Below are 23943 nucleotides of genomic sequence, written 5' to 3' on the forward strand. Positions count from 1 at the left end.
AAAAAAGCCTCTGCTCTGTGGGGGCCGGGGGAGCAGTGATTGTCTGCAAGGTCTGCGCACCGCCAAGGAAGGCTTGCCGGGCCACCACCGGCCCGCGGGCCGTACTAGGAGTACCCCTGCTCTAGATACACATATGCTATCTAAGAGTCAGATAGTAGCATGATCCAGGTATATGGACACATACAGTTTCTGTGTCACCCACCCAGGCTGTTGTCCTTCCACCCATCATTGCTTCATCATTCACCCAGCCATGCATCTCATATTCTTGCCTTCCCAGCTAGTCTTCAATCTCAATAAGTAAGGAATATATAAGAGCTTACCTCTGGCCGCCACCACCACCGTCTCAACTCTCACAGCCGCCGCCGCCGCCTCCTCCCCTGAACAATCGGCCTCCGCCTCCGTGTCCAGCACCACCACCTCCACACTGGCCCCGCCACCAGATGTTCCACCTACAAAGTACATGTAACAATGTTAGAATAAAGCACTCACTAGTCACTAGTATTTGGTCTAGGAATGAAGACATGTGAAAACAATGTAATTTGTGACTGTCTACGTTAAAGTTAAAAAAAATGTCCCTTTTTCCAGGGAAGGTTGTCTTGCTGCACTTTTTGGCACAACTGATGAAGGCTGTTTTTTTAACACGCACCATTTTTCTCCACATAGACAGAAGATGGACTTCTAACTACAAGATCAAGTTGAAACCAGGTGAGAGCTCGGCTCGACCACAAGAAATGTCTTCAATTAATCGTCAGCACTAACCACTTTTCCATTACCAGTTAAACGTTTAGTTTTATTATGACTTCATTTTAATAAATGTGTTTACTTTTAATAAAGCTTTTAAACTTAAATACAATCTGTGTTTTTTGGTCCAGACTAGAGTGACTGAGCGAAAGGTTTTGCAATTTTTGCAAGCATGAGTCCAGATAGAACACTTCAAAAGACATTGTGGACAATCCCAGAGGACTGCACTAAGTTGATAGAGCTATTGCTGACTAGAATCATGGGAGTTTCGCCAACCGTGCAATCTTAGTTAGCTACACAGACAGACTAATAAGAATAATCTAGTAATACCACAGGGAGTCATAGTAGAGGCAGGATAAGAATTTAGATACAGTCTACAAGAAGAGCAAAGACAATTTTGAAAAAAGTCAAATGAGGAACGCTAGGAAAAATAGGTACTAGTCTAAAATGAAAACTTACTGGGGCCAGCAGAGGAGCCCTCGCCTGCCCGATCCTGGCCCTGTTGAACAGCATCCGCCGCCTGCTGCTCCTGTGTCCTCCTCTCGCCCCTGGGGGGAGCTGACGTACAACATGAAAGAAAGAACAGAAAACATGGATGATTGTTGCTTGTCAATGTCAACCAAATCAAACATTTCAAAAGAACAATAACAAAATATTTCCGCGAAATTATATTGATTATGGTTACTTTTCATTTATTTGCGGACCTGTGACTTCGAAAGTCACGTAACTCACTAAACAAAGTACTGAAACGTTCACCTAGGACTGGCAGTCCGCAGTCCGCAGGCAAGACGCAAAGTGACAGACAAACTCCATTGTGATTTCAGTCAGATCAGTGACAACACTAACAGTTGCCTGCTACATTACCAGTCATTTAAATAGTCAAACTATCAATCCACCGCCACTATTTTTCTTATTGTCAGGGTTACAAAGGAAGGGGCAGATTTAAGCCCTTGCGGCTCTTTTGCGCCGTTCTTGCGTGACTTTTGTGACGCAGCAGCTAAACAAAAAAGGTCGCCATGGTGCGGCGTATAATATTATAACAACGTGACGCATTTGGGAGATGCATCCCGTTATAAAGCCCTGCGCCATCAGGGGGCGTTCCGGCGCAAGGGAGGGCATTCCTGCGCTGGAACACATCCTAATAGTGGCTGAGGGAAATCTACAAAATATCAATCAGTCACCTTTAGGACAATGATGCGTCACACAAACCCTGCACCTGCTTGAAGCAGACGTACGGCTTGACCCAGCATTGGGGAGATAGGGTACCCCAGAGCATTGATGGAGCTGCGCCATCGTTGCGACGCAACTCCAGCAGTAAAGCTTCGGTGACGTTTTGGGCCCATGGTGCGCCGCATTGCAAATACGGCGCACCATGTTTGGTGGTGGTAGCGGGCCGCACAATTAATGGCGCATCCCTGCTACTTTGCAGGGATGCGACGGTAATTGCAATTCTGCCCCTTAGGGGCATACTTACTTACGCGTTCTGGCGCATCTCCAGAGATGCGCCAGATCATCATCAAATGCGTCACGCAAAACTACCCTTGCGACACGGCAGATGTGCCTCATTTACAATGCGGCGCGCCCTGGCGCAAGGGTAGGCACTTGCGTGACGCATCTCGTCACGTAAGAGCGGCGCATCGCTGGAGTCACGTCGCCAACGCAATGCAACTCCAGTAATGCTCAGGGCCACCCAATACTTAACATGCTGTGTCAGTCCTTTCGCCTGCTTCGAGCAGACATAAGGAATTGAATTGACGTAGCAGCGTCGCAGAAGTGCCTGCGTTAAATCTTGTACATTTCACGCAGGCAATTTTGCGAGGCGCACAGCCGCTGGACCGCCCACCCTGCGTACTAGGAATGCACCCATTGTGGTGCAGGCCCATGGCTTTATAACGTGACGCATCTCCCTAGATGCGTCATGCTGTAAATGACTCGCAGGGATGCGGCACGTTTACGCCGCTGTTGCGTCACGCAAGGCAACGTAAACGTGGCGCAAGGGGCTTGTAAATGTAATCTGCCCCCTAGTGTCTAGCATTACGCAGTTCTGTAAAGTACACTCATACATAATAGTTACTCAGGCCAATGAGACCACGAAATAGAAAACAAATAAGCATAGTAGCAACGCCACTGAGAAGGAGAGCAGTGCACCTGAAATGCACAGAAGATTTTGAAATATAATTTAACTACAATGTAATCGTCATCAGCGGCATTATTGGCTTGCTCCATGTAAAAAACAAATATTTGCAATACAACAACACAGAGCAGGAGAAAACATCATAGTAGTGAGTGATTAAATGGCTACTACTACTCACCAAGCCCGGGGATCTCCAAGCCGAGCTGGTCCAGCAGGTCGCGCTCGCGGTCCAGGAGGTCCGTCCAGCGATGGGTGACCTGGCTGTAGGTGCGCTGGACCCCGTAGAGGTGGGATATGGCCCAGCACACCTTCTCCCACCGCTTCCGGCGCTCCCGCATGTTGTAGCCGCCGGCCGCGATCCTGCCGCCTCCCGCGATGGTCCTGGGCAGGCGGCGCTGGACGAAGTAGACCAGCGCGCCCACTTCCTCCGGGCTGAATATCTCCCGTCGCGTCACCTGCTCCCCCCTCAATCTCCCGCATGCTGTCCTGCCACTGGGTCCAGCACTACTCCCCGCCGCCGCTGCGGCCCTCAAGTGCCTGGGCAGCTTCACGGCGCCTGGCTTGACCATGGTCTGGGCAGGTAAGGTAGGAAGAAGTAGAAAATTAAGAAAGAATAGGATAGGGAAGAAGAAAAGAGTTTAAAAAAGTAGTTTAAAAGTAAAGAAAAATAGCAGAAAAGACAAAAATATACAGCTAGGAAAAGAGAGGGATAGATAAGAAGCAAAATCGTAAAAAAAAAACTGAAAACAAGCAAAGGATGGCAAAGATACCAAGAGGATTAAACACCATGCCCAGACACAGGAAATGAATGAAAAACAAGATGGCCGGCGCCCGTTCACGAGCGCGAAAGTAAGTTCGCGCGAGATTTTCCTCGCGATCTCGTGCGAACCTCTAGATTTCCCGCGCGATCTCGTGCGAACCTCTACTCGCAATGCGCTTACTGCGCGAGATTATACATAGCGGGCGGAAACGGAAATACGTCACGCAAACAAAATGGCCGCGCCCGTACTCGACCTTGGGGTAAATTCGCGTGTTGCGCTGCAAGCGGCTCGCGAATACTGCAAAAAAACTCGCGAAACAACAAGCCGCAAAAAAATAAAATGCTCATTCGCACGAATTGGCGGCTTCCGCGGTCGGTTTCGCACGACGCCGCGCCCCGCGAATAGCGCGAAAAAAACAGAAAAACGATTTCAGCAAAAGCAAAAGCAATGAGCAGGTGCAAAAGGTCAACCTCATGATTTGTAACGATTCTTTGTAGTGCTTCCTGAGGGGGCCCTCCAGAATTCGGTTGCCTGCTTGCAACTATTGTGTGACCCTGCTCTGACCTTAACTGTATGCCACAAAGGTCCTGATTTACAGCTAAAGGAGCAGACAAGCAGGTGCCAGGCTGGAACTTTAAATTCTTTCAGTGACACATTAATTAGCCCCTAATTCATTATTGTCAGTTGGGGCAGGGCAGGTGTTGTAACTAATTTTGCAACAATGAAAGCACTTAGCAAGTGCAAAAGATCACTAATCAGGGCGCACTAAGGAAGCAGGTGCCAGCTAAAAAAATATTCTGTGACACATTAATCAGCCCCAAATTAATTCAGGTCACTTGAGGCAGGGAAGGTGTGCTTTGCTTTGCCAAAAATAATGTACACTGGACAACCAGAGGGTGTGGTGATGAAACAGAGGGTGGCATGGGTGGGCCAGAGGGTGGCATGAGTAGTCAGAGAGTGGCAGTGGTGACAGAGAGTGGCAGTGATGAAGAAGAGTGTCCCAAACAGGCTGGACATGTAGAAACAACAAGTTCGCAAAACTTGCGACCCGACAGGTAAGTTCGCAAATTGCGAAATTGTAAAAACCCTCGCGAACTGGCAGAAACACGGGCGAACACAAAAAACAAAAAAAATCCGCAAATTCGCGGGAATTCGCGGATTTTGCGGATTGCGAATCCGCAAATCCGCAAAATTCGCGAACGCGAGATCCGCAAAATTCGCCCATGCTTAGTAGAGGGTTGTGTCCTTGGATCACCAGTGCTAATAAGGAATGTGTTCCTGAGTTCTGCGAAAGTGTAATGTTATTGCTCCCTGAAGCCCAGAACAGAACCTGTTTGGTGACCTGCAAAGGCCAAGCGTGCCCTCATAACAGAGATGACACTACTTCCCATGTCCTGAGTTAACAACCTAAAGTGGTGGTGGTAGCGTATTAAGTTTATTGGCTCATTAGTTATGACCAGACTTCTTTCCTGTGTCCGATGAGAGTGCAGTCTACTGAACTGCTTTGGTGTGAGCCCCAGACCCTTGCACTAACCTTCCGTGTGCATGCCCAGTACATGTAGGTACGGTGGATGTGCTGCACATGGGTGGTAATAGGAATATCCAGGCCCAACTCATGAGGTCGCACACTGTGGCGCACACACTGCAGACTTAACCTAAACCTCATGTCGCTACGTACGCATACACACCTGATCATGATCAGACCCGCGCACAAGATAGATAATCATCAAATATGAATGGTAAATTACAGATTGTTGTTTTTGTTAATGTTAACAATGCTCATGGTGATATATTTGCACAATTATTATGATCTTGAGTTCCTGTTGGGACATTGACATCGAACCACAGTTCTATAGTATGTATAATGCAGTTATTATATCCTTGTACCCCATCAATGTTCTATATAAACCTGTATGAAAGATATTATGTACACTCACTATTGTCAAGGATCTATGTACAAACCTCTGAAAAATCAATAAATGATATTTAAAAAAAAATGTGGCACTAGTTATCCAGGGACATTCCAGTCAGCTATGACCTATCCCTGTGAGAGGTCTAATGAAGGCATAAAAAATGACACATCAACCTATTGACGATTAGTAAGACTGTTGCAGGAAATCCTTGAAGTAAGGATTAAGCACACAGAGAATGCCCAAGGTCAGTGGCTGATGCTGGGCTGTGGCCAAGTAATTTCTAGAATTAGAAATGCATATTTCCTGAAGAAGGGAATGTACGTGTCCTGAAACGTGTTAGGATTAGAGGGCATTGGGTTTAGAGGAACTATTTGTAGGCTAAAACTTATCTACACAATGTTGGAGTTTCCATGCTCGCTTTATCACTTAGACTAGCAGCCCGTCCCGACGTTGTCCGGGTATGAATTGCTGCCGGCCAGTAGTATATTGTTTTGTAGGATTTCTTTTTGGTAGCATTTCTTATCTGTGACAGGCCTGTGAAACGCTCCGATTCACAGTGCACTGCTGATGCACTTAAGAGTGCGCGTTCAGTAGTGTGTGAACTCGAGTTTCCCTACTTTATTTTTCCTTGCAATATTATATATTAGAACATTAGAATGTTGGGAGCTCCATTGAAACAATGGAGTGCTCTGGGCTTATAATGGCTGGTATAAGCCTGGAGCTCCAACATTACAATCTTTCTATGTTCACAGCTCTGGATGTGAACAATGGCTTTAGGGAGCCTGAGGGGATTCCAATCCCCTCGAGCTCCCAAAAGGCTTTGTTCTTTTTTGTTAGAGCATTCTACTCTCTAGTGGCAGAATGTTCTAATAGCCTTATAGCCCTTCGTAGCTGGGCTATACCGCTATTAAAGTCCCTCTCCCTTTAACGCTGGAGAGGGCTTTTAATAGCCGGTATAGCCCTCTACGGCGGGCTATAAGGCTATAGCGCGAACTCAACCACATGGCATGAGCACAATTTACATTACAGAAGAACACATTCATTTGTGGTAGGCACGGGTAGACAAAGCGATTTGCCTGGAATCACAGGATGTTGAGCTGATGCCGAGATTCGAACGTAGCTCCCCAGCTCTAAAGTTCGCAATTCTAGAACTTGTGGCGGGAGGTGTGTCTAAAAGTGTATGTCGGTGCTGGCCATCAATGAGAGAGACCTGTGCATTTTTCAAATCGGTGGTGTAAAAATATGAGTATGTTGCTCGAGATGTGGGCCGCCGTGCCACCAAAGTACTTACCTGGGGAAGGTAAACACCCATTATTCCGCAACTTTCTTTCCGCATACTTTCATTACGAAAGTACCATAACTCCACAATGCCATTATAACGCATGGCATTACATTTTATATGCTTTACCACGCATATATTTACAACGAAATTCGTTGTAAATGCATGAATGGTAAAAGCATATATTTATTAAATGTTTGGATAAGGTAAGTATGGGTATAGGGGTATATGTTTTGGGGTACTGAGGTATAGGTTTTGGGGTGTTTGGGTATTTTAAGGGTTCAGATATAGTTTTGGGTTATGGGGTACAGGGGTAGTTTTAGGGTTTAGGGATAGGTATGGGTTTTGGGGTACAGGGGTATTTTTAGGGTTCAGGGCTAGGTTTGGGTTTTGGGGTATAGGGATATTTTAGGGTTCAGGGGTAGGTTTGGGTTTTGGGGTACAGGGGTATTTTTAGGGTTCAGGGCTAGGTTTGGGTTTTGGGGTACAGGGGTATTTTTAGGGTTCAGGGGTAGGTTTGGGTTTTGAGGTACAGGGGTATTTATAGGGTTCAGGGCTAGGTTTGGGTTTTTTGGGTACAGGGGTATTTTTAGGGTTTAGGGATAGGTTTAGGTTTTGGGGTACAGGGTATATTTATAGGGTTAAGATGGGTTAGTGTTTAAGGGTGTTGGGGTATTTTAAGGGGTAAGGGTGGGTTATGATTATGGGGTGCAGGGGTATTTAAAGTGAGCAGGGTGGACACCCGGAGCTGGAATGTACAGAACCTGGGAAGGAAAAACAATGAAATATTGGGCACAACGCTCGCTTTTTTTCCGTGATCCCACGCCCCGCACATTCCCACGCTCCCAGCACACGCCCACAGCACACGATATGAGACATGGCATGAAGGGCGGAACGTACCACATGCCCCCAGCGTTTGTCACGCCCCCAGCACATGCCCACAGCACAACGCAGACACGCCCACAAGGGCCTACTTTGCTGGCACGGTTCTTTTACCTTTTAAATGTATATGGTGGGCGTCTGCATAGCCTATGTCCTTCTGCTGCAACTGCCCTTTCCAACGCTGTATTGGGTGTTGTGATTGGTGCTGTGGTTCCTGAGATTACCCGCCACAAAGGTTTGGGCTCTCTCTTTATTATATTAGTATAGATTAACTCTGTTGGAAGATCTTTGGTTTGATGATGTGGCTGCTTGTTGCCTTTGCCGAGCCTGGCTGGATCATTTGTGGTAAACGTTGAATACTAGTTAGAAATAAACTCAATTATGGAAGCCGGAGTCCTTATTACCAGGACAAGATTCAGGGATGTAATAAATTATAAGATTGCCTATTCTACATGGTTCCCCAGTGGGGTGGCACCACTACAGACAACAGGTAATAATGCCAACTTAGAAGCGCTGTCGTTCACTTACAAAGAAAATATCTTCGAAGAATAAGCAGAGAGGATTCTTCCTGTCTACGCACGTTTAACAGAACTGAAAAGAAGACACAAAGCGGTAAGATGAGGAGCTCTTCTTTATTCGTCCTGGTGCATAGGTCTCCCGGCATCAACTGCCGACATGTCAAAGGTATACATTCTATGCTAGAACATTGAATCCAAAGAGATGTCCCGTGTGAGCTGGCACGCGGGACATTAACTAAAGATAACCTCTTTACACATCCCCCTTCCTACATTGCAAACAAAGAGATTCAACATTCCCTAAAGAAAATACAAAATTCCCTAAAACATTCCCTTCCCCCCACCAATAATTAAAATAATAACAAAAACAAAACCCCAAAGCGGAATGTACAAATTAGATGACAATTCAAGATACAATAAAATCACGATACTTACTAGGCACAGATTTAATTTTTGACGACCTCCGCTGAAAGTCAGAGCTGCAACCAGTGGAAGCTGTAGAAGTAATTGAATTCCTGATACTAGAGGAATCAAAGGAATCCAAACCAAATTTGTTCCTCACAAACTCAACCTTAGATTTGGGTACAATTGAAATACAAGACTTATTCCAAATGTTACCATTGTCAAGCACTAGAACCTGATCTTTCACCTCCTTGACATGTACAGGAGGGGAGAATTTAGCTTGCCCTTTGCGTATAAGCACAGGTTTTTTAATTCTAACCCAATCACCCTGACATACTGGAGATGTTCTAACGCTTTTCTGTGCATATTTTGCCTGAGCAGCAGTCCTAATATCTGCTACCCTCCCAATCTTGGTAACATCAATGTCTTTTCTCAACATCCAATCTTTATGGAGCTTGGAACCAGCTACTCTTACTCTGAGCAAGGTGAAAGGTGAAATACCTGTGCTGTCATGAGGAGTGACCATCATAGCCCACAACATGTCAGAAATCACATGTCTCCAATGAAGGCAGCCAGTTGTAATTGATCTTTAATAACACGATTCAGGCGTTCAACCAAACCATTGCTACATGGATTGATGTAAGGAAGTGAGCACATGTTTAATCCCATGCCTTTTAAAATAACTCTCCATCTCACCAGAATCGAATTGAGTACCATTGTCAGATACCAACTCTTCTGGGAAACCCTCCCGCAGGAAATCTTCAGTAAAAAAATTGATAATAGTAGAAGAATCGATACCTTCCACAAACTTAACTTCAGGCCATTTCGACATGTAGTCAATCAAGACTACTGCATATTTAGGGGTATTGCCCAAATCATTAAACGGACCAGACACATCAAATGCTAACTTGTTTCAAGGTATTTCCTTTACAGAAATGGGATTAATAGCAGAGGGATAAGTAACTTGAGTTTTGTCGCTAAGAACACATGCCCCACAATCCCGAACACAGTGCTCGATGGCCCGATCAACACCAGGCCACCAAAAATCTTCACGTACTCTGCGTTTCATGGCTCGAATACCTAAATGCCCCACATGAGCCAAGTCAAGACAGATTTGCAAAGTGAAGTTGGGACAACTAGAAGACTACCTCTGCGTAAAATTCCATCAACCAAGGACAGTTCATCACAAATTCTTCTAAACGGAACTAAATCAGGAGATAACGATTTGTCATTCGGCCATCCCTGAGTCAAAAAATCTATTACTTTACACAAATTCACATCCTCAGAAATAGCACGCTTCCAATCAGTTTCGGATAAGGCAGCACCAGTGTCAGATACAGAACTGACAGCACACACCATCTCAAATTGATCAGGTTCATCCTCGTGAGCGGTGTGAGCAAGAGGTAACCTTGATAAACAGTCAGCTAGATTGTTTTTTATACCAGGTACATATTCAAAGTGATAATTAAATTCAGCAAGTCTGTACTGCCATTTGGCAATGCGGGGTGTAGCCCTACCACCACCCTTGGTTGTGAAAAGGTCCACTAATGGCTTATGGTCAGTTTTAAGAGTTACATGATTGCCCCACAAAAACTTCCTAAATGTTGTACACCCCACCATAAAGCCAACGCCTCTTTCTCGATTGTGGAATAAGTACCCTCAGCACCTCTCAGGGTTCTAGAGGCAAAAGCAATTACTTATTCTCTATTGTCAGCTCCATTTTGCATAAGGACAGCTCCCAGTCCAGCATTACTGGCATCTGTAACCACAATGCACTGATCATTCAAATCAAACAATTTGAGAGGGCGTGCCTGCACAATCACAGTTTTCAACAGGTTAAAATAATTTGCGCACTGTTCAGACCAGTCATACCTAGCATTTTTCTTTAAGAGATTGCGTAAACAAACGGTCTTGTCAGCAACATTTGGGACAAATTTTGCATAGTATTCAACTAGTCCTAGAAACGAACGTAGTTATCTTTATTTTGCGGTTCAGGTGCATTACAGATAGCATCTAAAAGTTTCATTTTAGGTTCTACACCTTTGGCTGAAATATGGTGACCTAGATAATCCACACCATCTCTGAAAAACATGCATTTGTCCTTCCTTAAAGTCAACCCATACAACTTTACAATATCTAAAACTTTCCTCACTCTATCGTTGTGTTCTTGCATGGTCTTACCATGTATGAGAATATCATCCTGAAAGAAGACTACCCCTGCAGAGTCCTTGAAGAGATTACCCATAAGGCGTTGGAACACTGCAGAAGCAGACGCCAAACCGAATGGCATCCTGAGATATCGGAACGCCCCTTCGGGAGTCACGAATGAAGTGATATGTCTGGAATCCTTGCTTAATTCAATCTGATGGTAAGCAGAGAATATGTCCAGAGTGGTAAAATATTTGGCACCTTCCAAGGTAGACAACATCTCATTAATGTTAGGAAGTGGTTGGCGATCTATCAAAATACATTAATTTAAATCGCGTAAATCAACACACATCCTAAGAGATTTATCAGCCGTCCGTGCCAAAACAATGGGGCTTAACCACTCTGACCCTTCAATTGGTTCGATGACACCCAAGGAACACAAACTTTCTAATTCACTTTTCAACTCACAACGCATACTCAAAGGTACTTTGCGAACTTTGTTTGTAATAGGTTTTGCTTCTTCTTTTAAAACTATGCAATGTTGGAAACCCTTAAGCTTACCAAGATTATCGCTAAACACCTCCGGATAAGCACGAACCCACTCATTTTCACTCAATGTGGTCACAACATGCACTGACTCAGGTTGTGCAAGTGAAGCGTAATATTGTTTGGCTTCATTCCTAGACAAAACCATGTCGGGATGATTGGGGTTAAGGATGATATTTAGCTCACCTTGTTCATGCCATCCCAACAAATTAGCACCATCTTTGATAACGTAAATTACACGACGTGCACTCGCCCTTAAATTCTAGTTTGTTTTTAAACTTTCCCAAGACTTCAACCCTTTTCCCACCATATGCAAACATCTTAATTGATGATGACGCCAAAAAGATCTCACCCAAACCTTCAAAATCCCTAACATTGATCAAGGTGAATGGGGACCCAGAATCCGCAAGGAATTTGACCGATTTGTCGTTCAAGTTTATAACACAAGTAGGGGATTTCCTCCTCTGAGATTCATTAAGAGATGCAATCTCTACAATACATTCCGCTTCCATGGGGGAAGCCGATCACATTACTAATTCATAGCAATTATCATCATCACCATGGGTATTCTCACACTCTATATTCTTCACACTTTGTGACGGTGCCCTTTGGGAAAAAGCAATTTTACACATGCGTGCAAGATGACCCTTCCTTCCACATTTAAAAGAAGACTGATTTATTGCAAAGCAAAACTTGAAATTTCCCAGATGCAACCTGCTACCACAGCGATAACATGACAAGGCTTGAGCATCATTCCTGGGTTTGTTAACAAACGCTCCCGGTAAGGTAGATTTGGGAGTTCTGGAAGATACTGGAACAGTAGCTTTATTAGTTTTTGGAGGAACCTTGGACGTTACTAAATTAACCTCAGATGACGCAGGTGTAGGAGTGGTAGGTGTACTTAGTTCCTTCACGCAAAACTGGGAATGTTCAACAGATTTGGCAAGAGTCAACGCAGTCTCCAAATCAGGGTCATCTGAGGACAAGAGTTTCTCACGCACTTTCTTGTCACATGTGCGTTCAATTAATTGGTCTAGAATAATTTCATCCCTAAACTCCCTATAGTTGCAATTCACAGCCAAGATCCTTAAGGCAGCAACAAAATCGTCGATCAACTCTCCAGGCATCTGTGCACGTTGCAAAAATGTGTGACGTTCCAGAACAATATTGCGCTTTGGATTGAACCTTTTATCCAACGTTTTTATGAGAGAAGCATATTCGTCAATCACCAATGAGTCCCCCTCTTCACGAGAACCATTGGATACTCTCGCTTCCTCTAGGGGTAGAGTCTCTGGAATAGATCTGCCTTCAGCTCCTAAATTATAAACAAGCAACACTCTCTTGTTTTTAGAGGTGAAGGTATCACCATCAATAGCATCAATGTAGGCTTCAAAAGTTGCTTTCCACTGTTTCCAAATCATAGGAGGCGGACCAGGAGACTGTAAAAAGGGAGGTGGAGTGGCCACTTTCTCCATTTGCGTGGGTGAGTTGCTGCCCCAGCCAACAAAGTGAAGATTAAACAAAAATGCAAGGTTTAAATCACGAGTCTGCTGTAATACAAGAAAATATAGGTTTCCGTTCTGAAAATCGTCACAAAGACCACATAATGCGTGTAAAATTAGAACAACAACACACACATGATGAATGCGGCAGAAAACAATGAAGTAATGCGCTTCAGAAGGAGTTTAGAATGGCACCATGGTAACCGTCGGAATGAGAGTTGAAACGCAAGCTGGAACACGTTGACACACGCTGATGCAGCGTAGAGCTGGGAAGCGGTGTGAGCTGGCGCGTGCAAGATCGGACGGAAAGACGTGCAGAAACCACCACAAGCAAAAATCGAACAAAATGAAATAATCCTCAGAGAGGCACTCACGGGGAGCAGATACAGAAAAGCAAACACGAAGACAGGAGGACTCGCGTGTAAAGCAGGCAGTCAGGAAACGCGATCAACATATATTGCAGTTGCCTCATCGAGACAGAAGCTTCCAGACGTCCAGCAACATTCGGGACAACCAGCAGCACCAGGCGGGTCCTCGTCGCCAATGAAAAGAAGACACAAAGCGGTAAGATGAGGAGCTATTCTTTATTCGTCCTGGTGCATAGGTGTCCCAGCAGCAACTGCCGACATGTCGAAGTATACATTCTACGCCAGAAAATGGAATCCAAAGAGATGTCCCGTGCGGGCTGGCATGAGGGACATTAACTAAAGATAACATCTTTACACAAACCCTGACTCAATAGGAGTCAAATCAAATCAAATACACTTTATTTGTTTTTTTTATATTAAAAATCATAAAAGAAGCATGTTAAAAACTTACAGAAGGTAGTTTAAAAAAATACACACAGTAATTACATCTTTACATACCACTTGAATCTTACAGTCTCCTCTTCAGTTAATTCTTTGACTTTTATGACAAGAGTTCTATACGTTATTGAGCCTCATGGTGGGTTTTCCATATTATACTTTTCCTTTTTTTCAATATGGACTTCAGGAATCCGGTTGTAACACCCACACAATAAACATTTTCCAGCACTTGTAAATATAGAAAGGCTGGACGGCATTGCCACCAGCCCCTTCTCTTCAACAATGGCAAAATCCATCTACATCTTTCTAGTCTATAAAATGTACAAAATAAAATCACATGTATTGTCGATTGGAAAGACATCTCATCGCGAGGACACAGACAAAGGTCTCTGGTCCAATCGTTTAATGTAGGGAAGCTGACTAATCGATGGAAACTATCAAATCTGAGTCTTGTAAGAACATACCCGTCATATCCTCCTATACACCAGTCCAGATATGGTTGAATAGTGGGAGATACAAGAATTAACAGGGTTGGGATAACAGTACTTTTCTTCATTTCTGAAACCGTGAGACTGACAAAAAACTTTAAAATCTTTCCTAGAAATCGTACTCAATGTTTAGGGGTTACTATAGAAATCAGGTTTACCCAAGTCATTTAAAAATCTTCTGATATAATTCAGCCAAGTGGAATAGACTCATGGCGTCTCCAATAATATCTCTGTTTAACTCTGTACTATTAGACGACCAAACTCTATGCCATAGTAACAGAGGCTGCATCTTGATCAAATCAGAGATATAAGGAATACCCAGCTCATTGTGGCAATTATAAATGGAAGAGCTATACGGTACTGCTAATATTAACCTTAAAAAAGTATTTTCCTCTTTTTGTATTATGGCTACATCCTGGTATCCCCAGACTCCTGCCCCGTCATAGCTATACTCAAGCATTTAGCTTGGTAAATTTTAAGAAGTATCCCCGGGGGCCTTTTACCCAATTTATTAGAAATATTCATCAATGCTCCGATTTGCCTTTTGACGAGAAGAGTTCTGCTCTTAACCGCCGGGTTCCATGAACCAGAATGATCAGGTAGGACACCCAAATAGGAGAATGTGTTAGTTGCATCTATCCTATCATTCCCTAGGGGCAGGCTTTTACATTTATAATAGAAGTCATCTAGAACTGACCCAGCAGACTTACCAATAGTTTGTCAATTTGAAGGTGGCAACCATTTGAGAATATTACTTGCCTCATTATTATCTGTACTTCTACCACTATGTGAAAGATATATGATTTAAAGAAGGTCCTGCAGAAGGTGGTTAACATCAGACATATTCCACCGAAACGCACGTCGACCTTACTGTATGCACCCAACCCACAACAATGTCATGGAGATTCACACTATCTATATCCCCTTCTGACCAGGATGTGTATGTGCTTTTGGGGTTGTTTGATAGTTTGATAGTTTGATTGGTGTAATATGGCTGGCCCTACCGACGCTATGGCTGGCCCTACCGACGCTCTTGGATCCTTGCTCACGCGGTATGTTCCTAGCAGATGTTAACGCTCTCTAGAGATGAACCAACTGGTAGTCCTGCGCTCTAGGAAGGTCAGATGGGGGAGCAAGGCCTTTTCCATTTTAGCACCCCAAGTATGGAGTATGGAACACACTCCCCCTGGAGATTAAATCACAGCCCTCGTTGGATCTTTTCAGGAAGGCGCTAAAAACCTGGTGCTTCATTAAAGCCTATCAATAAGTCTCTGTCCACATGGTGTTTTCAGCTTTATATTGAGATAGGCGCCTTGACGCCCACTGGGCTAAGTTGCGCAGTTATAAATTCTGCTTCATTCATTCATTCATTCAGGTGTGATGGAGTGTGAATGTGATTCTGTTTACGTGATTAGTGTATGATATTATTATAGGGGTCCAGTGAAGAGCACTAGATTGAATCTATACTACTATTACAAAGAGAGAACTGGAAACCTTTGAGGCGGGTAAACTGAAGAACTACAGCACCAATCACAACACCCAATACACCATTGGAAAGGGTAGTTTAAGCAGATGGACATAGGCTATACATCTGGCCACCATATACATTACAAAGGTCAAAGAACATAGGGTGTAAAGTAGTCCCTTGTGGGTGTTGTCGTGGGTGTGTTAAATTCCAGTGGGTGTGTCGTGGACGTGATCGTGGGGTACGGGGCGTGGCGTGTGGCGTCTCATCAACCTCAAAGTTAGCCACCTTTACTCCAGTGGGCGTGTTGTGGGCGTGGTTGTGAGGCGTGGCGTCGCTTGACTGCAGCGAGGCGTTCGTTATGGATGTCGGCGTATCGTGGCCGTCAATCGTATATGGCCGTGTAAGTGGGCGCGTACTACAAACAAAATATGACCGTATGCTATAGTAAATGCCCTCAGTGACGCGTTATGGTGTAGTAAATGGCCACGTCAATGTGGGCGTATCGTGGGCGTGGTTGTGGGGCGTGGCCTCGCTTGACCGCAGCGAGGCGTTGTGGATGTTGGCCGTGTAAATGGGCCCGTACTACAAACAAAAGCGCCGCAGCTTCATGTGCAGCTTTCAAAATATGGCCGTATTCTATAGTAAATGCCCGCAGCGCCGCGTTATGGTGTAGTAAATGGCCACGTCAATGTGGCTGTATCGTGGCCGTGCAAATCCACAATATTAATTTGCATACAAAGGGGTGCGGCTACCGACAGCAAGCACACGCCAACATACCTTTGTCATGATTGGAAGCGTCAACGTTGTCAGAGGAAAGGAAGTAAACAAAAAAAAAAAACAGGCGGCTTCCGGGGACATTGACGAGCCGCATTGACGTTACACTTTAACTTGCTTTGGGCACTTACGGAAATACTCTAAACGGCTCCGTCACACGGCTACACAAAGCCAGGCAGACTACGGAGAAAAAAAGGGGACATCGCTAACACTCAAACAAGCACTCGCAAACACACATTTAGGCAGGACAAATATTCAGAATCTTCACGCACGCACATTTGCACCGGTAAAACATTCCAAATCTGCACGCAAAGACAACGAAGGAAGTAAAGATAACGCACATTCACGCCACACTAGTATGTGAAAGCATCAAGCACACACAAGAAAAGGACTAAAAAATGCGCAGGCACTCAAACCACTAAATAAACGATCACGCACACCCAAACAAACAACTACATAGACGGACAACAAGCACAACGAAGAACATAAATAGAACGACAACGCACAGGCACTGGAAACACCCCTATCAAACGCAAATTCATTCAAAATAATCATTAACACTCACCAGGACACAAAACAAAAAAGTTCAATATAGAAAAAAACGCAGGCACTCAAACCACCACTCAAAAAAAAGTAAGTTGATGACAGCAAATTACTTACAATCAAAACCAACACACAACCAAGGAAATTAAAATAATAACAATGCGCTGCAACTGAAAACAGCACTCAAAAACGCACACTCACGCCAAGACATCATTAAAAGTAGCACTCTCTAGGTCCGGCATTGTACTAAATCAATTTATTCTACGGCCACATTCCAATGAAACCAAAAATGTTGTATACCGTGAAATCTTAAAATAAATTATCCTTTAACATTACAAACATTACACACATACATTTTCTACCCCGGACAACGTCGGGACGGGCTGCTAGTGTGTATATAAAGATATAAATTGTTGGTCTATGTAGAAAATGTATAAAAAAGTAAAACTTGTGAAAAAATGATTTTTATGAATATGTATGTCTTTTTAGATTACATTTTTCCCTGTTTTGATACTATCAATGTAAATGAATACAAATACCAACAAAAATGAATAAATACAATATTTGAATAAGATGATGATGTATCCATGATGTTTCACAAAATGTAGTTATAACCCATTAAGATTCATACTACAAGGTAAAGAAATAGAGGTCTAGAGGGAGGTATATTATTTATTGTGGTCGACGATGTATATACAATACCGTAGCATTATTACATTGCTAAAACCTTTGTTTAGGAAGGGCCTTAAACTATGCTTGCTCAGTCTGATGGATAGATAGATAACTTCAAATCCATACATATACACATCCACAGAGGTCCACACTCATACAGACACACACATTAATTTGCAGACTCACACACAAACCTTGTACAAACTCACAGATGGATACCTTCAGTCCATGCATGCACAGACTCCTAGAGACACACATCCATACATATACACTCACACACAAATGCATATAAAATCTCACTGAAGTATGACTCCAGACTTATGCATACACGTCGCAAACTCACAGATGCACACATGTATTTGCACACTCACAAATGCCACCAGACCTTGTGATATACAAGCCCACAGACAGGCATCCACTTATGTAGGTACAAACTTACATCCAATAAATCCAGACTGAAGCATACACAACCCTCAAACATGCATGCATAAAGATAAGGACATGTATTTGTATACTCTGTGGCTCAAAATGTATATATGAATATGCAGACACACACAAGCAGTAGTCCATGCCGAAAAAACCGACAGATATAGGGACGAGCAGACATGCATGTACTCCCAAAGATAACTCCAGGGCCATCCATATATAAACACATACTTAGACACGTATACCTAAGCGTGAACACGCACACACACATATGCACACACACTCACTGGTACGCACTCCCAGCCAGATAATGCCACCCCTCTACACACATACTCTAACACACACCGTGTGAGTATGCAAGTTCTACCTTAAGGTCAGAAGAGTAATACTTGATTTTATGTTTTTTAGGACGCACCCTTGTCCGATTTCAGGCCCAATATCCAGGTGCAGTAACTCCAGTCAGTATATTTATCTGGTGAGGAACATGACCAGTCTGTAGGGTGACTCATCAGCCTCTGTGTGTCTTGAACTAAAGGCCACACAAAGACATGGGCACAGACATATACAGAGACACAGCACTCACTGCAGCCACTCACCCTCATGGTTTTATATTGTTCCTCGTCCTTGACTTTAGACTCCAGAAAATATCCCTCCTGTTTCTTCAGGACAAGCATCCACTTTTGAAGTTTCACCTGTAGGGATGAGAGAGCAAGAAATAAGTGTAGATCTGTCGAGTGTGGTCTTAATTACAAAAAAAGAGTCACTACAGTGCCTGCCACACTTGCCCAGACTGTACGTACCAGTCATACATTAGTATTGTATGTACCAGCCACACATATCAGGATTGTGAGCACCAGCCCCAAGTATCACAGACAATGACACAGACAATGGTGTTCCATTGTGGGTCCGGTTATTGCCAAGAAGGACCTAGCAGCAGAATCCCTGGTCCATGGAAACAAGCTTCATCACTGGCACTTAATGTTACTTGACATTGTGCACACTTTATGCCTAAAGCAAGGAAACAGATGGACTTGACACTAAAGAAGAAACGTTGTCCTAGAGACATTATCAAACATTCCAGAACAACACACAACCAAGTGAAAATATCTAAGCAAACACGTCTTATAAGTGCAATAACCATGTATGGAGCCCGGACACAGCCACACTACAAGTAGTCAACAACACCCTCCTCCTCAACAACAAGAACGACCCCTGGCCCCCAGGACCTCTCTGCAGCCTTCGACACAGGCGACCAGCTGGCCCTGATCAACACACAAAAAACACGATGGATTTCGAAGACACTGTCTTGAAATGGTTCACATCCAACCTCACTAACTGTCACCAGTTCTTACAAATAGGTTCCACAAGATTACAGAAATGCCCCGTCTACAGCAGAGTACCTCAGGGCTCCATCCTTTCTCTCATCATCTTTAACCTCTCCATGGGATCTCTCGGATCCATCCTTACAGACAGCAGCATCAAGATCCATCAATATAGAGATTATTCCCAACTCTACCCAAAATATCCTCACCCAATGACATCCTCATACTCTGCCCTGATCTCATTGGATGTCAACTAATGTATTAAAGATAAACCCCATGAAGATTGAATTCTCCCTGTTTGCCACCAGCTCAGAACAGCCACAGACTTAAACCTGGGTCTCCAACGTAAACCTATCGGTCTTAACGCCCACCCCCACCCTCGACACAGCCCTCTCATTCAAGCAGATCCTATTGGCCCCTCCCGAAAGATATTATTGGGATATGCATAAGGTACAGGCGTTCTGACCCAAGTAATGCTTCATTTCAATTGCAAACCCAGGATGTTCTCAACAAACCAATCACGAGTAGCCTTCGTGATCTCATACTTAGCAGGGGACGCTGCACAGTGGGCAGTCCCTATAGTCAGAGGAGACGACCCCAAGACCACACTCAGAGGCACCCTCCTCTACCGGCCTCCAGGATCCCGCGCACAATTCAGTGACGACATCACCGACTTTATCACCACACACGCCCTCCCCTCCGAGGAATACACTCTACTTGGAGACCTCAACTTTCACCTGGAAAAGAGCTTCGACTGCAACACCACCACCCTCCTGGACAATCTCGCCAACCTCGGACTCAAACAACTTGTTAATACCCCCACGCACATCGCAGGTCACACACTCGACCCCATCTTCTCCTCCAGCAAACATATCTCCTTCAGTCACACCACAACTCTACACTGGACGGACCACAGCTGCGTTCACTTTACCTACAATAAGACCACAACTCACAACCTCCCTCAACCTACTCTACGAAGAAACTGGAACAAAATCACCATCGACCAGATCTCCTCATCGCTGCTTCAAAACCCCCTTGTCCACACCTCAAACCCCGACCAAGCAGCCATTAACTTCACCCAATGGCTATCCAACAGCGCCGACATCCTAGCACCGTTGAAAAAACGTCAAACCAAACTAGGCAGCAAAAACGCCTCCTGGTTCAACGATGATCTTAAGAAATCTAAGAAACTGACGCTCCCTCGAGAATGCCTGGAAAAAAGACCCAAACACCATCACCAGGGACGCCTTCAAAAACGCCACCCGCATACACCACCAACTGATCCGGACTGCCAAGAAAGCCGCATTCAAAGACCGACTAGATAACAACGCCCACAACAGCAAGGAATTATTCAACATCGTCAAAGAATTTACCAACCCCTCCGCCAACTCCAACGACATCACCCCCTCTCAAGCCCTCTGCGACTCCCTAGCTTCCTTCTTCCACAACAAAATCGCAGACATCCACAACAGCTTCGACAACCAACCCGGAGACCAACCCTCCCAACCCTCCGCCGTACCTTCACCCCTCTTGAACATCCTTAATGACTGGAACCCAATCTCCACTGAGGACACCATCCGCCTGATGAACTCCATCCACTCAGGATCCCCCACAGACCCATGCCCTCACCACATCTTCAACAAAGCTGATTCCATCATAGCACCACACCTCCGAGACGTCATCAACTGCTCCCTCAACTCCGCCACCTTCCCAGAAAGCTGGAAACACGCAGAACTCAGCGCCCTTCTGAAAAAACCCACAGCTGACCCCACCGAACTCAAAAACTACCGACCCATCTCGCTCCTACCATTCCCGGCCAAAGTCATCGAGAAAGCCGTCAACAACCAGCTCGCCACCTTCCTCGAAACCAACAAATCCCTCGACCCTTCACAGTCCAGCTTCCGAGCCAAACACAGCACGGAGACCGCCCTCATCGCCGCAACAGACTACATTCGACCTCTACTGGACAATGGAGACACAGTTGCCCTCATCCTCCTCGACCTCTCCGCAGCCTTCGACACAGTCTGCCATAGCATCCTTCTACAGCGCCTCAGAAACATCGGAATCCAAGGAAAAGCACTGGAATGGATCACTTCGTTCCTCACCGGAAGAACCCAGAGAGTCCGCCTCCCACCATTCAAGTCAGAGGCCACTGAAGTCATCTGCGGCGTACCGCAAGGATCCTCACTCAGCCCCACCCTCTTCAACGTATACATGAGCCCCCTCGCGGCCATCACACGCCAACACAGCCTCAATATCATCTCCTACGCAGATGACACCCAACTGATCCTCTCACTCACCAAAGACCCTAATACCGCCAAAACCAACCTTCATGAAGGAATGAAAGAAGTAGCCGAATGGATGAAGCATAGCCGTCTAAAACTTAACTCCGATAAAACAGAAGTCCTTATCTTAGGAACCTCCCCCTCCGCCTGGGATGACTCCTGGTGGCCAGAGGCTCTTGGAAAAGCACCCATCCCGACGGATCACGCACGGAACCTGGGCGTCATTTTAGACTCCTCACTCTCGATGTCCAGACAGGTCAGCGCCGTCTCATCATCTTGCTTCAACATTCTTCGCATGCTCAAAAAAACATTTCGCTGGATCCCCACCGAAACCAGAAAAACGGTCACCCATGCACTGGTTACAAGCCGCCTGGACTATGGAAACACCCTATACGCCGGCACCACCGCAAAACTCCAGAAAAAACTCCAACGCATCCAGAAAGCATCAGCCAGACTCATACTTGACATCCCACGTAAAGACCACATCTCCAGTCACCTGAAAAAACTCCACTGGCTCCCCGTCAATAAGAGGATTACTTTCCGCCTCCTAACCCACGCACACAAATCGCTTTACGAACTCGGACCCGATTGCCTCAACACTCGACTTTCCTTCTACACCCCCCCCCCCGCCAGCTACGTTCCTCCAACCAAGCCCTTGCTACTGTACCTCGCATCAATAAAACCACCATGGGAGGTAGATCCTTCTCCTACCTGGCTGCTAAAACCTGGAACTCACTCCCCACTCACCTTCGTCTCACTCAGAATCATCTAGCATTCAGAAAGCAACTTAAAACTTGGATATTTGACAAGTAATCCCCCCACCCTTCCTCAAGCGCCTTGAGACCTCTGGGTATGTAGCGCGCTATATAAATCCATTTGACTTGACTGACTTGACTCCATGATTGGGACACTTCAAGGAGGAGTTCCAAAAGACATTTGACCGCAGGGCAGAAACTTTATCTGCAGGTAAGGAGTTGCTTGAATTGAAGCAAGGTAGCAAGGATCTTTTGGTATACCTCAACTCCTTCCGACGATTGGTGGCATATTCTATCAAGGGCTTCGGGATGACCTGAAAGATGTTCTAGCGCAAGTGGATTCTCAACGAAAAACCTGCCCCGGGTTAATAAAACTAACATTGCGCCAGGATCATCGCTTGAAGGAACGTAAAGGTGACCCCAGAAGAAGGGAACGAGTACCTCAGCGCTTTGACCAGCCCAAGACCTCCGAGCATGGATTGACTCCTTCTGAACCCATGGAGATAGGGGCAATCTGGGCTTCTCTCACACCCAATGAACTGGAATACCGGCGGAAACAGGGACTATGTTTATACTGCGGTAAGAAAGGGCATTACCTCCGCGAGTGCCCTGTTAAGCCTAGAAACAGTCGTCCCAAGTTTGGACAAATGGGCGCAGTGGCAGCGGACAAGTCGTCGAAAACTGATTTGCTTGAGAAGTATGGAAGGGGAATCCTTGGGCATTAGTGAAATCCCTTCAGTGAAGAACAATTCCAGCGATAGTTCAGAACACTTCTTCATCAACATGGAGTTTGTTGTGGGTCAAGAAAAAAAACATATCCAAGTCATGGTGGATTCATGGGCCACAGGCTGCTTCGTGGACGAAAAGGAAGCCCTCAGACTGGGAGTAGAACTGATTGAGAAGAGAACTCCTGAGGGTGTGTTTGGGGTGGATGGCAAACTCTTAGAATCCGGTCCCATTCGGTTTAATATGAGGGAGCACGAGGTATGGTATAAGGACGACCACTGTGAGTTAATTACATTTGACATCATCCAAGCTCCCAAATATAGGGTGATTTTAGGGTTACCTTGGCTCCAGAAGCATGATCCAACCGTTGATTGGTCTACCTTGACATTAAAGATGGATGGGGGCGTGTCCAAGGTGGCAGCAGAGTAGGACGTGCCTACCCACCACTACTGTCCGTTACCCGGGCCTCACCTGCACAGCTTCAACAAGCACGACTCTTCTGGCAGATTTGGACACTGACCGGACCAGAGACGAGTCCTCGCATCTCCGCTGTGCCTTTCGTGCAGGGGGCCTGCTTGATTCCCGTCTCCAGAGCCTAGGACGTGCCGCGCTGGAAGGGCCTGCTGCGGAGGTGATCGGAAGCGGTAGAGTCCGGCACTGTGGCTTGAGGACGTTCTCGCTGCAGTCTGCGGGTGTCCCCCGCTGTACACTGGCCGCAAGTATGAGGATTGAAGAGAGCAGGCGCCGGTACCCGGGGCCTGGAGCACATGTAGCGTACCTCCTTCACCGAGACAAGATGGCGGCGTGGATATAAACCCGCGTGAGGAATTGTGTCATCCCCTCTAAGGTGAGACG

At 45.4% G+C, this 23943-nt stretch overlaps 1 protein-coding gene across 1 annotated transcript in view; it reads right to left on the minus strand.

The window, feature by feature from the left end:
• Positions 1-23943, minus strand: part of LOC147663284 (E3 ubiquitin-protein ligase TRIM39-like) — a 185604-nt gene that overhangs the window by 113256 nt on the left and 48405 nt on the right. Inside the window, exon 2 of the mRNA XM_086950557.1 lies at positions 18597-18692. Within this exon, the coding sequence (XP_086806683.1) occupies positions 18597-18692 (96 nt within the window). The remainder of the gene's footprint in view (positions 1-18596; positions 18693-23943) is intronic.

Source organism: Lissotriton vulgaris, unplaced genomic scaffold, assembly GCF_964263255.1.
Source record: "Lissotriton vulgaris unplaced genomic scaffold, aLisVul1.2 SCAFFOLD_481, whole genome shotgun sequence".
Classification (NCBI taxonomy): domain Eukaryota; kingdom Metazoa; phylum Chordata; class Amphibia; order Caudata; family Salamandridae; genus Lissotriton; species Lissotriton vulgaris.